The sequence below is a fragment of the Phacochoerus africanus genome, chromosome 11, assembly GCF_016906955.1.
Source record: "Phacochoerus africanus isolate WHEZ1 chromosome 11, ROS_Pafr_v1, whole genome shotgun sequence".
NCBI lineage: Eukaryota > Metazoa > Chordata > Mammalia > Artiodactyla > Suidae > Phacochoerus > Phacochoerus africanus.
Genome location: NC_062554.1, coordinates 87,243,836 through 87,262,880, shown reverse-complemented (window position 1 = coordinate 87,262,880; position 19,045 = coordinate 87,243,836). Strand labels below are relative to the sequence as shown.

Here is a 19,045-nt window from a genome sequence, read left to right as displayed (position 1 = left end):
TCTATAATAACTGTATTCTATGTTGAGTGTGGCACTTAAGTCTTTGCTTGGTTAATTTAGTGGTCACTTAATGACACAGAGGACAGAAATTTTCCTAAATGCCTGGGATCAAGAGTCTCCAGACTCTTTCAAGGGGCCCTGCCCATGTGTGTTGGACACATTTTCAATACTCAGCCAGAGAGCTGACAACTCTACCTTGGCCTTTACTTCCTGTTTGAGCAGGGCCTCAGTGTCAGCCTAAGATGAGAGCTTAGGGCCTTTCAGGTCTTTCCTGAGTGTGCACAGCCCTGAGTATGCACACTGCCCTATCATGAACATGGCCTTCTAGATTCTCAGGAATCTGATAGGGCTTTTCATAGCCCTTATGCACATCTCAGTCCCCAGGTCTTCCCTGTAGCTTTTGGTCAGTTTACTGTTTTCTCTACTGTTGTCTTCCACCCCAGGCAGCCACGAGGTTAATCAATGACCTTTATTATTTTTTTTTTTCAATAAATGCTTCTGGGGAAAAGGCTTTTCATGTAGGGTGTACTCTAAGCCAGGTCAAATAAAGACAACTTTGCAAGTGGGCTCTTGTACTGAAGCATTAGATAGGCCAAACAGTGAAAATTCTCTGGGAATGAGGCTTTGAAGAATCTCCAACCCCATTCTGCTCTGTCTGGAGACTGCCAAGTTATTGGTTTTCACTGGGAATGCAGGCTATTATTTGTTAAGGCTACTGTGGCAATGGAAAGGGTTATAGGAGAATAGGGTGAATTAAAACACCACGAAACTCACTGTTCCTACCAAGATTTAACCAGTTTTGTTTTGAATACATGCTTCCTGAGTTGTTACAAGCTTTTCGTTAATTTCCAGGGTTTTCAAAAAAGATAATTCTGATAAATTTTGCCAGTTTTGTCATTGATTTTATGGAGAGAAAAATTTTCAGAGATTTAAACTGGTATTTCTGCTGATGTCACTGTGGCAAAACAACTCTGGAATTTTACTTTGCATTGCTTATTGAAATTTATCATGTCTCTTTTCTGAAAGCTTATCATTTTACTCTTCGTTATACCATAGTGAAAGAACAGGCATGTTCAAGAGTGTTCACAGCAGCCCTGATCAAAAGAGTAAAAACTAGAAAGAGCTAAAATGTCCAACAGAAGAATGAGTAAACAAATTATGATGTACAAGGAAAGTGAATAAAGCACAGCTATATAAATTCCTATGGATAAATCCTCATAACATGATTTTAAGTTTCGGGAGAGAAATCTGAAAAATAACACATTCAATATGACTGCATTTTTATAAAGGTTTAAAACATATGGATAAAACTATTAAATAAAGGGAACGAACTAATTAAAAAATAAAACAGATTAGTGATTACTCCATGGGCAAAAGATAGGAATGAGCTAAGTACTGAGAGAACTTTAATAGCGTCAGCAAAGTACTATTTTTTAAGTTGGATGAAAGGCTCATAGGTGTTTATCTTATTATTATACTTTTAAATTATTAATGTAACTTTTTTGTATGTATTAAATGTTTTATAGTAATAAAAAGGAGAGAATCTAGACATTTTTTTAAAAAACTGTTACTAACCTTTTTTTCTTTTTTTATGTATTTGTATTACCTCTACAAGAAATTCCTTACAAAGTAGTGACACCATTTTTGAACCAGGTATCGAGCCATCTAAAACTTGAAAAAATTGGTCATCTTGTAGAGATATTTCTGCTTCTAGATATACTTTCTTAATTGTCCTTTAGAACAGAGGACCACTTTGAGGTAAATATTCTTCCAATTATATCTTCCAAAACAACACACATTTCAGCACGTTCAGATTATTTGTGTTCCTTAGTTCTAGAATCTGAAAAATGGCCAATTCAGGTATTTGTAGATTTGAGAAATTTACACTTCTGTGGATTTTTTTTAAATGTTATTAATAACCTGGAAAACTTGAATGTCCCCATAATTTCTGCTGAAAGCCACTGAGCATGTCCATCTGTGCCAAAAATAAACCCATTTACTGCTGTAGTTTACTGCTACACACAGTCAATATAAGCATCAACATGAGACCCACTCCCTGTGCCTAGATTATGCTTCTAATTCCTTCAGCCTATCAGTATCCCCAGGGGAAGGAAGAACAGAATCTGTTAAAGAGTGGTCACAATCAACCTCAACATCAAGCAAAAATTCCAGGTAATCAAATCTGTCTTTGGCATTTTCCTTTTCGTACACGTCTCTTATATCCTAAATCCCCATCCCTTATGAGTTCAATGACTTCCTTCCAGCTGTATCCCACCTCTCAGTTCAGCACCCCATCCAGGCCCACCCAATCTGAAATAGAGCTCTTAATTTACCAAGCAAAATGAGTGCTGTCTTACAAAATGCAGTCTTTCAATATGTCAAAGTTGTTTCCTTAAGGTACAGATTTACTAGGAAAACAGGGTAGAACATGTGAGAACTAAATGCAGGTGCAGAAAACAAAAGACAAAACACCAAAGTTTTCTTTCTTCATGCCTCTTAACAGAATAATTTACCCATGTCCTCAGATAAGCTTCCCTATTTTCTTCCTAGATCTGAATGAAGTGACTCGTAGCTGTCAGTATTAATGCTCCTGGCCATCAGGGGTACCTGCCCTGTCATACTGAAATCTGGAACAGGTAAATACTGAATAACATTTTTGGTTAGCCAGAGATCATGGCCATATATCAAGTTCTTGGCTACCAGCAGTGGCATTCCCAAAGGCCTCCCGAAATTATTAGCAACCAAGGGATTCGGTCTCTTGGCCTGTTAGCACTACTGCATTTGTCATGGTCTTACATGTCTTGGACTTCAATTTTACCCTTACCTATAAGAGAAATAAACCAGCTGCAAAATCTGAAATAAGTTGAAATTAATTTTGGAATGTCTACTATTTGATGTCACCCTGTTTATAATTGAGAGTCAAATCCACTTTTTATTTGCAAATAGCTCACAATGTCAAAACCATACACGACCTTCAACGTTTTCAATTCTACCCTGCTAATTTTGCAGAACAAGGATTTGAGGCCCAGAGAAGTTAAGTGATTTGCCACAAATGACACAGCATTTAAGTGGCAGAGCTGGGTCTTTTCCCCATTCTTTCCTTTTCTTTCTTAACAGACTGATTTCTCAATCAAGGGAAAGAAAAGCATTTGTATGAATCCTTATTCTTAACATAAATAGCCAGTGTTAGTACAGCTGGTGGTCAGCATGTCCACATCATATGTTGTTGACACTTTGTTTGCAATAGGCTATTTTAAATGACTACTTCCTAAAAAACAGAATTAGCTTTTTGTTCAACACTTTTTATACATATATTCAGCAATTCTGTACACTGTGAGACTAATAACAATGATGAATTTTAGTGTAATATGTGGGCATTCTACTTGAAAAAGTTTCTGATTAAGAATCAAAAAAAATCAAAACAATTAGAAATGCTACCATAACCATTTTTGTTTCTATCAAGTGGGTCTATGCCAGCATAATCTTTAAAAAATTATAATATTGTGGCCTGGCTGTTATCTGTCATTTGAATTCTTTTGAAAATAAGACTCTCAAATATTTTTGTTTTAAAATGTCCATTTATTCTAGTGCTACAAGTAGCATACTCAAACAAGAACTATTCCTCACGTGCTACTGGGAAAGAGCCAAAACCTCTCCATAAGGCTGGTTCCTTTCTTCCTTTCAATAGCTCATTACCAAAGGTAAAGACTGAGTATTAAGCAGCACGTTAATGGCCCCATAAATCGCCTGAGCTGAGCAATTAATATCCTAAAGCTGATTGTGTCTTTTCAACTTAACATGAGGCATATACATCTATCCATAAATATATAAACACAGTTCACCTTATCAAAATGCTGTTTCTCCAAGTCCAGACTTAAAGAATTAGAGCAAAGACTTCTGGGACAGACAATGATTGTAAAGTGCACATTTCTACCCTGCATTTTTAATCACAGTGAAACAGTCAGGTGTTATTGAATAAAAATTCGTTAGACATAAAGAAAATAATCCTAATTAGATTTTATTTTAGATTAACAAAACTCACGGTGCCCATATTGTTGGTTATGATATATTCCCCCTAAGACCCACAACTGCTAAAAATACCAAATCAATCACTGCCCAGATTTCGTTATGAAGTGTGTGAACGAGTGCATTAAAAAGCCATGTTAGCACCAACAAAGTTTATTGGGGCAACTGCATTCAAGACGCACATGGTATACCTTTAAATAGCACTGTTAAAATACCAAATAAAATGTCAACGTCTGTCAGGTCTCTGGCTTTTATAAATTGTTTAGACTGGGAAACGTTGGGGTTTGGACATTGTTCTTTTCACATGATGTAGAAAAGGAGATGGTAAAAAGAAAAGAACAATAAAGCGTAGTTCATTTTTGAAGTTCTTTCATGGAAAAACATACTCTGGATCATTACCCTTCTAATCAACAATTTCCTTCTTCCTCCCAATCCTTCCCTCTGATATTTACCTTTCTCCCCACCCCCAGTTCCCTCTCTCTGGGTGGTATTCTGAGCTTACACAGTACTCGGTAATCATATTTTTTATGTCGCTTCAAAAGAGAATCCCAGGAGGGCATGACAGATATGTATATCCTGGGTATTTTTAACCTGGACCATAGCTTTATTCACCATGTCTATGCTCTTCAAAATACCCCTGAGTGTCCTAACCACAGTTTCCCCAAGGAGAGGAAGGCCCTGTGAGCAGGATCAGCTACGACCTACCTACAGACTAGTTATTATCACACCTTAGTGGCCATCTCCCTGCCCTCTTCCCTCCGCCCCTTTCCTTTTATTACCATACCACACTCCCCACAATTCCCAAACAACAACATCTCTGTTTCAGCGTCTCCTCTGGATTTCCCACACTTAATGCAACCCAGACCTCACCTTCAGCTCTCCTGAGGCCACTTTGGAAGCCAGCTCGATGACACAGCCAACAGCCATGCGTGCAGCACCGGACGAGTGCAGCTCATTCCAAATGGTGTCACTGTCCACCTGAGCAAACAGTCAGCAGAGCCCGCAACAGAGAGGGAGAGAAGGAGAAGGAGTAGATGAAAGAGGGCAGGGGGAGGAGGGGCATTGGGGAGCAGGGGAGAGAAAGAGAAAGCAAATTTGTGAGGAAGGGCTGGCACAGTAACAGCCTATGTACAATAACATTAGTCTTCCGTCTTGGCCAGCTGAAAAGGCCTTCTGGACACGGCTTTGCTTATACTTTTTCTCTGTACTGACTTCTCCAATGGAAACACATTCCTGCCATGCCTCACTGCCATTCCCTGTTTAGATTTCTCATTACAAACAGCATTACATAGGCCGGATCTGGCGTAGTTACAGTCTTTCAAGAAACCAGGCCCCAGTAGTAGATAGAGTAAAAGCTAAGAGCACTTAGCTATACATAAAAATCGGATTTGCAAGTGCTAGAGGGGGGGAAATTCAAATACCTCTCTGGCTGCAGGTTTCCAGGGAGCCAAAGAGAATTATTAGACAGGTAGCAGTAGCTGTGAGTAGAAAGGGGCAACCACAGTTCAGGTTCTCCAACTAAATGGAAAGAGTGTGTAGTCCTCACACTTAAAACATTCACAACACTTAACTGTAATGAACAATTTGACTTTCAAAGGAGAAGCTTACAACTTCTTACATTTAGTGCAGTTTGGCAGCTAGTCTTAGTGCAAACTGGTATTATTAAAATTAGGCCATTAAAATTCGTGGTTGCTTCCACACTAGAGAACATTATTATCAAAACGAAGCATGAACCAATATTTTGGACTTACTTTTATAAAATGCTGTTTACTCTCTTTTTGTGCATACAATAAGAGAACATATACAACAAAGACAAGAAAGGTACAGTAGTGGCCATTTTAAATTGTCAAATATGTTGCATCTTTTTAAGTACAAAGTATTTCATAATGTAAAAAATAACAGTATCCAAGAGTAGAAGTCTCTAATTTTAGGACACACTAATTACTTGCAGCACTGACAAAAGCAATAAAAAATTTGTGACTGTGCAAATATCAAAACTTCTCAAATGGCTCAAAGAAGGGAAGTCCCACTCAAAATATAGATTTTCTTTTAAAACGAAGAATTAAAGAGGCCTAATGACAGGGAACAAATAAATAATAATAACATACACATGCACTAAGTAGCTTCCTAAGCATTTTCACATGCTTTTTCTCATGAGAACCTTAACAACTTAAATCCCGTCAAGAATAAGGAGTATATACATAATACATGAGAATAAATAAATAGAATATTAAGATAATTTTGACAATAGCAAAAATGGTAGAGAGAAGATTCTATATCAAACTAAGTAAAATTATGGCTTTACCACACAAAGGCAAATGACAATGGGCAATCAATTAATTAACATCTATGTGCTTTGCTTCCCTTCCAATGAAACAACTTTTTCAAGTGCCATCTGTGTGTGATGTGGGGGAGGATTAAATGAATAAGTAACAGGCTACTGTTAGCTACTACTATCTTAACTGCTGTTACTCTCATTCTGTCCTGGCTAGCACATAGTTGAGGCCTATTAAATGGTTACTTAATGAGCATACTGTGGCTTAGAGGGGCCACTCTGCTGGTCTGAAGACCCTCACAAAGACCTCCGATCCTGACAACACATGTCTTTCTACCATACTCCTGCTTAAGAACATTCAGCCCATGTCATCATCAACACCACCACGGTCAACACTATCAACTAAAAAGTAAAGGAATCATCAAATGAACACTGGGACCTAGTCATTGATCCTCTAAGCAGAAAGTTTTATGTCTTATTGAACCATTTTAAGCAGTTATTTGAGCTTATAGATATAGATATATCCTAGAGGAAGATGGTTGCTCAAGCTTAAAAATTAAAACCAACACTTAGATTGTGATGGATATTTTTAAGCCTATTTTTAACCATTACATAGCTATAGGTGCCATAGAAATATCCATCAGATTTAAAATCACTGGGAAGGCCAGCAAACATAAAACAAATCAATAAATCCCCAAAGAGTTAATTGGTGACAGAACCACAGATAATTTCAAACCACTTTTTTTTTTTTTTTGGTGTTTCCTCTCAACATTTTATTATGAAAAATTTCAAACATACAGAAAAATTTAAATTATTATGGAATGAATGCTCTTAAACAACCTAGATTCTGTACTTCACATTTCATTCTATTGCTTTATCACATGTTGATCTATTCATCCATCCTTCCCCCCATTCATCCATTGATTCATCTTTATTTTAAAAAATTTTTATTGTAGTTGATTTACAATGTTCTGTCAATTTATGCTGCACAGCAAAGTGACCCAGTTATACATATATATATTCTTTTCTCTCACATTATCCTCCATCATGTTCCATCACAACTGATTAGATACAGTTCCCTGTGCTACACAGCAGGATCTCATTGCTTATCCATTCTAAATCCAATAGTTTGCATCCACTAACCCAAAACTCTCAGTCCATCTTACTCCCTCTCCCCTTGGCAACCACAGGTCTGTTCTCTATGTCCATGAGTTTGTTTCTGTTTGGTAGATATATATATATAGTTTCTGCCGTATATTAGATTTCAGATATAAGTGACATTGTATGGTATTTGTCTTTCTCTTTCTGACTGACTTCACTTAGTATGATAATCTCTAGTCCCATCCATGCTGCTGCAAATGGCATTATTTTGATATTTTTTATGGCTGAGTAGTATTCCATCATGTATATATACCACATCTTCTTAATCCACTCATCTACTGATGGATATTGAGGTTGTTTCCATGTCTTGGCTATTGTGAATAGTGCTGCTATGAACATAGGGGTGCATGTATCTTTTTCAATGAAAGTTTCGTCTGGACATATGCCCAGGAGTGGGATTGCTGGATTATATGTCTATAATATAGGAGCACCCAAATACATACAACAAATACTAACAGATATAAAAGCAGAAATTCATGGGAATACAATAATAGTAGGAGACTTTGACACCCCACTATCATCAATGGATAGATCCTATAGGCAGAAAATCAATAAGGCAACAGAGATCCTAAATGACATAGTAGAAAAGTTAGACTTAGTTGACATTTTCAGGACATTACATTAAAAAAAATCAGAATACACATTCTTTTCAAGTGCACATGGAATATTCTCAAGGATTGACCACATACTGGGGCACAAAACTAACCTCAACAAGTTTAAGAGTTTAGAAATTATTTCAAGTATCTTCTCTGACCACAATGGCATGAAACTAGAATCAACCACAGGAAAATAAATGAGAAAAAATACTGTCTACATAAAGACTAAACAACATGCTACTAAAAAACCAATGGGTCAATGAGGAAATCAAAAGAGAAATTAAAAAATACTTCAAGACAAATGATAATGGAAACACAATTCAAAATGTATGGGATGCTGCATAATTTCTTCAAATATATTTTCTATCCGCTTTTTTTTTCTTATCCTTCTGGAATCCATATTATGTGTCCCATTTTATATTAATCCCAAAGATCTCTTATTTTGCTTTCATGTTTTTTTCATTTGGTTTTCTGCCTGCTGTCCTGATTCAGTGATTTCCATTATTCCATCTTCCAAGACACTAATTCATTCCTCTGCATTATTTATTCTGCTCTTCACTGCCTTTAACTCAGCTTGCATCTCTGCAAATGAATCTTCTATTTTTTTCTTGGCTCCTCCTTATATTTTCTAGTTTCCATCTAAAGAAAGAACTAGTTACTGTTCTTTCTTTAGAACAGTTACTTTCTAACTTTAGAACAGTTACTAGTTACTTTCTAGTTACTGTTCATATCCATTTCTTAATTTCTTCATAATTGCTCTTAATTCACTATTTTCACTATCTTCTTTTGAACTTGGTGTCTATTAGATTGAAGAGGTCTGTTTCATTGTTTGCTCCTTCAGGTGAATACTGTTCTTTTAAGTGGGAATGGTTCCTGAGCTTCTTCATTTTGCTTATATTTTTCTTATTCTGTGAGTTTAGAGAAACCAACTACTATAGTCTTGGACAGCTATTTATATATGAGAGTTCCCCTTGGGTATTTTGTGAGAGCTTATTATTTATTTTTAGCATGAGGGTTGCTTTTGATTTGGATCTCGCTGTCTCTTTCCTCAGTGTGTACAGGCTGTTAACCCCTTGATAGGGAGCTGCATGTGCTTCCAGGGAGATGGAGGCAGTGGGCAGGACTAGTAGCCAGTGCCTGGTTGCTGAGCCCTTGTCAGTGGCAAGAACCTGCAGGGAAGTGGCTCAGGCTGCTCCTAGTTGCAAGGCCCTGGGAAGTGGCAGCAACCCTTAAGCAACTGTAGGTGGTGCCCAGAGCATTTGGCAGTGGTAGCAGCAGAGTGTGTGTGTTCCCAAGGAAGTGACAGCAACAGGAGCTGGTGCTCAGTTGCAGTGCCCTCTTCTGTGCCGATTTCTGAGGTGACTGGGGCCACAGGTGGTGCCTGTTCACAGATCTGTAGTGGTGCTGGGCCATGCCCACCTCTGGAGTCTGAGATAACTGCAGTGATTTGCCCCTGTCCCCTATCCCACGGAAGAGGTGCTCCATCACACTTAGCCTACACAGGAGGTACCCTGTTGCCCTTACTCCATGCGAAAGATTCCCAGCTACCTGCAGCCCATGCAACAGGTGCTCTGCTGACCATAGGCCATGCAAGAGGTGCCTCGCCATCCAGAGCCTGAGCCAGAGGTGCCCCACCTTCTGAGAGTTCACACACATGGAGAGAAAGATATTCCCATGGTTATGTGTCCTCCTCCTCTCACCCTCCCCAACAATGGTGCCTTGCTTCTCCTTTGGCCTAGAATTCTCCCACTTCCCTTGGCTGCAGAATTCCATTTTACAGTCCATGGTGCACTACTCCCTGGCCCCTCAGGCTGAGTCCACATAGCCTAGATCTCTCCCTGGAACTGACCTCAGCATCCTCAGTCTCAGCACCCTGCCCCTGCCCCTGCCCCAGCATCTCAGGATTCAGTGTCCAGGGGAAGTGGTACTGACAGTCTATGCAGCTGGCTCTCTTCTTTGCACTCCTCAGTCCAGCTATTGCACTTTTCTCAATGCTTTGAGGTCCCTGTGTCTCAGCAGATCTCCCTGTCAGTTTGGTGACAGGGTATGGGGTTCCTTTCCTTTTTCACTGCTCCCTCTCAAGAGTGCTAGTCTCATCCTGATTCCTTTCTCTTTCTCACTCTTGGTTTTTTTCCCTTTTGCTCTACCCAGTTATGTGGAGGGTTTCTTGCCTTTTTTGGAGGTTTAAGGTCTTCTACCAGCATTCAGCAGATGTTCTGTGTGAATCATTCTAGATGTAGATGGGTTTTTTGGATGTGTTTGTGGGATAAGGTGAGCACCATGTCTTACTCCTCCATCATTTGATCCTGCCCAAAATTTTTTTTTTAACAGTAATAGAAAATTCCTTCCAAAAAGTTATAAATACTGTACTTGATTAGAAAAATATTACAACAGCTGAGAACAATGTCTCTTTAACCATAATAGAAAAGGGCATTAGACAGAGCTAGAAATAACTCTAACATATATCTTCCTATGTATTTCTATGTTCCTAAAAGCATTCTTCTTTGAAGATAATAACCTGTGTTGGTGTCATTAATTTTGATGCATAAACCTCTACTGATCGAGATATTAATTTAAAAATTTAGCTAATATTTATTGGATACCTACTATGTTCTGGAGACTAAGAATTATAATATAGGGGTTACTTTTATACTAAGGATATGGTTACTGACTGAAAGAGTGCTGGGAACATAGATACTCAATGTATGCTTGAAGTTTTGACAATATCCAAAGTTTAGGCTTATCCCTAAACAGGTTCTATTTAGGAATCTATTCGATTTTTCATTCATTTATTTGCTTGTTTTTTAACATAAAGAACATTTCTCTAAATACCACTTCAACTTATGTTTTATGTACATTTACTTTATAATGAAGTGTAAATATGATAAATTTTGTAGATATAATCTATCCATAAATGAGTAGTTGTATTCAATTCTAAATGTATAAACATATTTGTCTTCGCTTGAGCTGCCACAACAAAATACATAGACTGGATGGCTTAAACATAGTGGTTATCTTCTCACTATGTCCTGACCTGGCCTTTGCTTTGTGACTGCACAAGAAGAAAGACAGATCACTCTCTTCTTCTTCTTACAAGGCCACCAACCCTCTTAAATCAGAACCCCTGATTTAACTTTAATTACTTCCTAAAACCCCCAACAAATTCAACCACATCAAGGGTTAGGGCTTCAACATAAGAATTTTAGGGGAACACAATTCAGTCCCTAACAAGGTTTTATCGCAAAAGCTTGTTTATAAGTCAATTTATAAGCATATTTCCTCAGGATGTTATGCGCTGAATGGTGTTTCAGGGCCACTAGCTTCGAAAATTAGCTACCAAAAGCTATCCACATGTACTTGGCACCCTACACACACAGACACACACATATATATATACACACACACACATATATATAAAATTCCAATGGTAAAAACGAAAAAAAGGATGCATGACTCATGAACTCTCCCTACCATAATCCCCATCACTAGAACAGACTCCAAAATACACTTCCTGCTGCTATTCTCAATGACAAAACATATTTCTTCTCTATGTCCCTTTTATCAGTTGTAGAGATTGCCAAAAACCTTTCCCTATGTTTGTGATAGTGTCAAGAAAGTAACCTTTATATGAGAGCCATGATTTCAACTTTGCAAGACTTCCAGACAGTAGAAAAAAACTCTAGGTAAGAGAGGATGGTTGACTCCATCAATTGATAGTGTTTCCTGACATGGAATGGGATACTAAGTGGCTGGAAAGGAAAGTAAAAGAACAAGACTATTCACAGTAGTCAAGTCATGGAAACAACTTAATGTCTATCAGGAGATGAATGGATTAAGAAGATGTGGTATGTATATTCAATGAAATACTATTCAGCCACAAAAAGGACAAAATAATGCCATTTGCAGAAATGTGGATGCAACTAGAGAGTCTCATACTAAATGAAGTCAGAAAGAAAAAGACTAATACCATATGATTTCACTTATATTTAGAATCTAAAATATAGCACAAATGATCCTATCTACAGAACAGAAACAGATGATGGACATGGAGAGCAGACTTGTGGTTGTCAGGGGTGAGGAAGTGAGATGGACAGGGAGTTTGGGGTTGGTAGATGCAACCTATTACATATAGGATGAATAAGCAATGGGGGCCTACTGCACAGCACAGGAAACTATGTCTAATCTCTTGGGGTAGAACATCGTAGAAGATAGTATGAAAAAATTATATATATATATATAAATGACTGGGTCACTATGCTCTACAGCAGAAATTGATACAACACTGTAAATAAACTATACTCTCATTAAGAAAAAGAGCAAGAAAAATTCATCTCAGGTGGATATACATAAACAGGATTAGGGAACTGAGCTGGAAAAATATTAATGGTGGAAGTAGAGACCAGAAGGGCTTAGAGCTGTAATAAGACAGATACTCTAGCATTTGGAAGTTGAGGGTAGAGATATTAGGAGAGTGGGGCAGAGCTAGTTCTGGGACTGTAAAATAATGTAAAGTGGAATAGATTAGGCCAAGAAAGAGGAAAGAAATGGGAGTGGAACAGAAGGCAATCCTGTAGACCACAATAACTGGTTAATAAGACCTTGCTAAAATTGTTGAGACATTCGAGGCAAATTCTTAAAGTCAGAACTACTATAATTTTAAAAAAATCAATGTGCTTTCATCTTTTTTTTCCACATACCACATTTACTTTCCCTTGGTCTGCCCACGAATTCATTCTTCTAGCTGATGTGTGCGTGGGCATGCGTGTGCGTGTGTAAACACACATGTACACACACATACACACACATTGCTACGGAGCAGTGATATGTGAGCTGAAAGGAAGATCAGGATTGACATAAAAGAAATGTAAAAAAATTGACATTCAAAATGTGATTTTCCGTCAATACACATAAAAATCCAAATTTTGTGGTGAAGGAGGATTTTTTTCCGAAGTTTCTTTACATATCAAGAACTAAGCTTAGCAGTCTCAGACTGCAGTCATATGTTAAGAGACAGCATCAAGACAATTCTATCACTGCTTCTCTGAATGATGGTTCAGAGAAGAGTCTCTTTCTACCTATGACACCCAGGCACAGGGCTTGCTAGCCTGGGCTATAGATAGGATATGATGACAGGAAGAAAATGCCAAAAGTCAAAAGTCATCTTTTATGGTCATAAGATACTGAAGAAAGGCAAACTGAAGAGGTATGACAGAAGCAGGGGAGGCAAAGAATGATAAATGAGAAAATCTCAGAGAAAGGACAATGTGGTTAGGTAAACTGACAAAGTAATAAGCAAGTCTTTGCTCTCATTTATACTTGGGACTTTTGCAGTCATGTCAACACTCAACTCTGGGTACTACACTAAAAAGTCTATGGAATACTATAAAAAGTAAATGGAAGTTCAGACTGTGGCATTCCTAAGTGCTCTTAGATCCTGTGTTGTACAGATGGAAGCCACAAGTTTCCACAATCCTCCAAGGGTATGCCCCTAATATGGAGTAACTATGGCTAGGGTCAGATCCACAGCAGAAGCTCAGAAAAATTCCAGCACAGAGAGAGCCAAGGTGAAGCTGTTAGAACCTGCGAACCCCACCAAGCTCCATTATGCTATAAAATCAGAAACCAGGAGAAATTCAGCTGCTGACCTCAGTTATAAATGCTGGGAAATCAGGAACAATCAGATGGACTGGAGAGTTTACCATGGAAACATAAATAGCCAGAGGACAGTGAGTATCCAAGGGCTCCATCAGGTCTCTCTCTCTCCCTCAGATACCCAAATGCCATTCTGAGAAAGGAAGCTGAGATACAGAGCAATTATCTAAAGAGACTGCATCTAATAATAACTTGATCTTAAACAGACAGAACTTTAAAACAAAAGGAAGCTTCAGACAAAGAGACTGATACATTATTATTAGCTGTGGAGAAGCATAGCGTAATTAGGAGAAGAAGAGAGTCTATCACATATACCAGTAAGCAGAGGCAATTTTGCGTCACATTTTAAAGGTCAGGTATTTACTCTGTTGGATGACAGAGAAAAGAGTCTAGCCAGGATCCTGGGCAGAAGTCCCCAAGGATGTGCTGCATATATGGCTGGTGGTATATAATGGTATTTTAGAATTAATGCGGCAATATTCAAGTTACATCCCCCCTCAGAATTCACCTGGAATGTACACCAAGCTTTGCTTATCTACTACTCTAAAAAAACTGTATGCTTTCAACTTTCAAATATTTCTGACAATGTAATTAATGTACAAAACACAAAGGCATTTTTCATAAGTCTGCTAACTGTTCCACAGAGGTCTTATTTTACTGCTAGAATTAAACTCTATCAATCTGGAAATAGTCCCCCCAAAGTTCAATCACTTTCTAAGTATGGAGGAGGGTGTGGACTTAACCTGTGTCCAAAATTGGGCTTCAGAAGGGTTAGGGAAAGCTGGCCCATATGATGTCTTTCTGTGCAATGAATTGAGATGTGAGAGAGGGTAGATATATGCTTTGGGGTAGAGAATTATACAAGCTTGGCACATAAAGAAGATTGAGTTAATAGAGGCGGAGGCACAATTCTGAAGACAGTACAAACTGTGGCCTTGAGATCCTCGTAGTCCCTACTCCCAGAGACTCACATCTATTTACAAGGGTAAAAAGGGGTAAAGTTATAGAGAAAACTGTAAGGCAAAATACTGTAAATTCTGAAAAAAAGAAACCGAAGTAAAACACTTTGATATCAATTTGAAAAATTATAATGTTAAAAGAGGGAAAGATGCGCAACCTCTGCTTCATTGTGGACCTCAAAAAATCTACAGCAACTTGCAATGTGAAAACCTCAGAATAATTAGCAGAGGCCAATAGATGTAACTGATTATAAAAAAGAAAAAAACAGGATATGGGGGGGCGGCAGCAATTCAGAAGCATAGGACAGTTATTCATATTAGTCATTATCTGAGGCTCTCACATCATTAGGAAAGTGTTCTCACTACAGAGACATGGAGGAACTGTAGTAGGAGGGACAGTGAGGGCCAAAAAAGCACTATCTACACATCTATTATCTATTTGTAAAAACTTAGCCACTAGATAATGCTCTCCATATCTAAAAGAAGAAAATCATGTTGCAATCTTTTGTATTAGTAGTATAAAACAATGAGGGATAATAAGGACTGCTGAATCAAACATGACTTATGGAGCAGAAACAGTAGAAATGTGACTTCATTCACTTAAAGTCACAGCAGAATGCAATTCGGGAAATATACAGAGATAGCATTAGAAAATTCATACGAACATTCCAGGTTTTCAGTTTTATTATGATTATTTACTCCCCTACTCTAAAAGTTCTAGTCTTTATTATTTATAAATCAGAATTACAATATTAATAGTAGTTGTCACCTCATAAAGTACTTATGAAGATCCAGCCACTGTGCAAAGCTCTTTGCTTATATTAACTCATACAATTCTTTAAAAAAACCACTGATATAGATGCTATTATTAAGCAATTTTATATATGAAATTCAGAGAGGTTACTCAGCTAGCAATTAGTAGAGCTGGAATGAGAAGCTAGGAAAAAAGAGCATGAGTTATTAACCCACTGTCATTTCTATCCTAGCAAAATAAAAATCCAAAAACTAAATAAATAAAATGATTTTAAAAGACATCATATTTGTAGAATCAAAGATTTTCCTAATGAAATAAATCAGCTAAGACCTTACATGACTTGTTTTATGTTTGCAGGTACTGAACTTCTATCATGTAAAGTTGCTAAAACATTCAAGAAATTCAAATAGTCCAAATTTTATCTGGAATAGTTGGATTTTTCCTGAGTGTTACAGTTTTCTTGCCATAATTCTAAAGCAGTGGTCCCAGTGGGGGCCATTTAGTGGTTTCTGGAGACATTTTTGGTTGTCAAGACTTAGAGGGCAGGTGACCTGCTGGCGCCTGTAGGGTAGACATCAGGAATTCTGCTAAACATCTTGTAGCACAACAGGATAGTACAACAAAGAATAAACTGGCAAAAATATCAATAAGGCCAAGGTTGATAAACCCTGCCCTACAAACATTGAGAACCTTAGAAGTAACAGAGTTGTTTTCTTCATATTGGCTTCTAAAAATCTCAGAGCCAAATCTGTGGTCCTTCTCTAATAGAAGCAGTAGATACTATAGCATACACGTTGAATGCTAACCTTATTTCTGGCTCACTGTATTTTCACTTTTGAATGATTAGCACACCTACTTTACAACACACACATATATACATACAGTTCATGTTTGTTTGTTTTAAAAGCTGTTTCATTCCTTTATGGAATATGGCAAGAATAAAAGGAATAGGGAGAAAGGAAGAAGGAGAAGCAAAATGAGGAGGCAGAGACAATACCCAGAGACAAGGAAGGAGAGGTGAGAGGGGAAACAAGGAAGAAAACTCTATTTTCATTATTACTTTTTAATGTGATGATTTTGTCTTTTGCTTTTTTATTTGGAATACAACCAAGAATAATTTTTATCAATGTTATTCTTTTCCTGAATGTATCCAAATAATTCTGTCCACTGAATAGAATCAACACTAACATAAACTTATTTTTAAGGACTGTTCTGCTCTTTTCAGTTTCTTAGGTTTCACAAACGTTAGCGACAGAGCCAGGAAAAACCTTTCAGAGTTCTTCCCATTCTTTTGCTCCAATTTCAACTTATCTTTCCTCAATACATCATGAAAGAGACTGCAATTTCTTTCAATGATTTAAAAAAAAATAGATAATTAGACAAATGCCAATTTAGATAAAATGGCAAAATGAAAGATAAATGGACCTCATATGATTACTGGCATCTATACCAAAAAGAAAAAAAGAAACTGGAGATCTCCACTTGTTAAAAGCCAGATCCTTAGGGAATGGTTGTTCATGATGATGCTGGGTTTGTCCATGCACATATGGCAGGCTAGGAGTACATGGATAGCCTGAGGCCTTTGAGAGGCCATGATTCATTCTGTTGAAAAAACATATGTAAGTACTGTTTCTGAGTATATCCATCCTTCCAAATGTTCACTTCTTTTGGAATGGATTCTGAGCATCTCAGAGCTGGGTAGAACATTTTCAAAAACCAATGTCTTCAGTTTCTTTATTTCACTATTAATTAAGAACATGAATTAAAATGACCTAAAATCCGCGGTCAGGATTTTGCAAGAATAAAGATGTTCCCTGAATGCCCCTCCGTCTTCAGAAGTCTGTGCTACCACAAACCTTTTGGGTAAGCGCCTAATGACCTTCTGTTTTCTTCCTTTTTTAAACTGTTTACGAAGAGAGTGGCCACATAAAAATGGACAGAAAAATAAAGTGACACACAGTGGACAAAATAATCACAGTCCAAATCAGTGAACTGTCAATTGATAGATCTGTCACTGCATAATATACACTGTTACATAACTTATGGTTTTAAAAATAGCAATAATAACAGTAATCTCCATAAAATACTTCCTCAGATCTGCAGCAGGTATAATTTAAATGTTAACTAGGATGTAAAGATTATTCTTGGTGTTAAAGGGATTGATGACCAAGTAAAGTCCATGAAGAGGAACCAAGTACCAAAAAATGAACCTGGAGAAACTTATATACAGAAGTGATTCATTGTGGGAATAAAGCAGTAGCCTTATGCTCTAATGATTCCAGGGGCCAGAGTGGTCATGTAGACATAAGATAAATAGGGAAGGGTGGGGAGAGCTAGGCACAGTTTTTCAATCTTAAATATTGATCAGAATTCACTTTAAAAAAATTTCACAGCCAGGCCAAAAGAAACCTATTCATGTGCTGAATTTGGTTCCTGGGAAGCATAACTTATGCTATCCACAGTGACTTAGGTTTTATATAGTTTGAAAATTTTAAAGAAGAAAAGACACTAATGTATCTCCAAGGTACTAGATAGGTTGATTCTTTGTGTAAAATGATCACCACCCAACTCAAGGATATTTCTTAGGGTGGGGCGCTTGGAGAGTGTAACTACACCTTGTGTGTTTATAAAGGATTCTCATCTCTGCTTGAGAATAAGACTAGAACAAGGATGCTCAGGTTAACAGTTCAGTAAGTGTTAAAAATATCCCCTGCACTACAAAGAGTTTTATGGCACTACTAAATTTTGTCATTTGAGTAAATGTATAGTGGTGATGTAATACATATACGATATAAACCATACCATCATCTTGATAGATGTGGAAAAAGCGTTTGACAAAATCCAACATCCATTCATGATAAAAACTCTTACCAAAATGAGGATAAAGGGAACATATAAAAACCATTTACGACAAAACCACAGCCAATATAATACTCAACAGAGAAAAGCTGAAAGCCCTCTTACTAAAATCTGGAACAAGACAAGGATGCCCACTCTTACTACTTTTATTCAACATAGTAATGGAAGTCCTAGCCACAGCAATAAGATAAGAAAAAGAAATAAAAGATAACCAAATTGAAGGGAAGAGGTAAAATTGTCACTCTATGCAGATGATATGATACTATATCTAGAAAATCCTAAGGCCTCCAAAGAGAAACTTCTTGATCTTATAAATGAATTCAACAAAGTACAAGGTTAATATTCAGCAATCAGTTGCATTTTTGTACACTAACAATGAAATATCAGAAAGGGAATGTTAAAAAAATACCATTTAAAACCACACCAACAAGAAAACCCCCACCAAAAAACAGGAAAAAACCTGACCAAGGAGGTGAAAGACTTATACGCTGAGATCTATAAACATTAATCAAGGAAATTAAAGAGGATTCAAAGAGATGGAGATATTCCATGCTCCTGGATTGGAAGAATTAATATTATTAAAATGGCTGTATTATACAAAGCAATCTACAGATTGAATGTGATCTCTATTAAATTACCCATGACATTTTTCACAAAACTAGAACAAATAATCCAAAAACTTATATGGAACCATAAAAGATCAAGAATTGCCAAAGCAATATTGAGGGAAAAGAAAATAAAGCAGGAGGTGTAACTCTCCCAG

At 37.3% G+C, this 19,045-nt stretch overlaps 1 protein-coding gene across 13 annotated transcripts in view; it reads right to left on the bottom strand.

Moving 5' to 3' along the window:
• HDAC9 (histone deacetylase 9) overlaps positions 1-19,045 on the bottom strand; it is a 959,143-nt gene that overhangs the window by 207,575 nt on the left and 732,523 nt on the right. For 12 of the 13 annotated variants that reach the window (XM_047752014.1, XM_047752015.1, XM_047752022.1 and 9 more), the window contains one exon: positions 4,897-5,004. The exons of the other annotated variant lie outside the window; for it this stretch is intronic. In XM_047752014.1, coding sequence (XP_047607970.1) covers positions 4,897-5,004 — 108 coding nt within the window. The remainder of the gene's footprint in view (positions 1-4,896; positions 5,005-19,045) is intronic. 13 annotated transcript variants of the gene reach the window in all.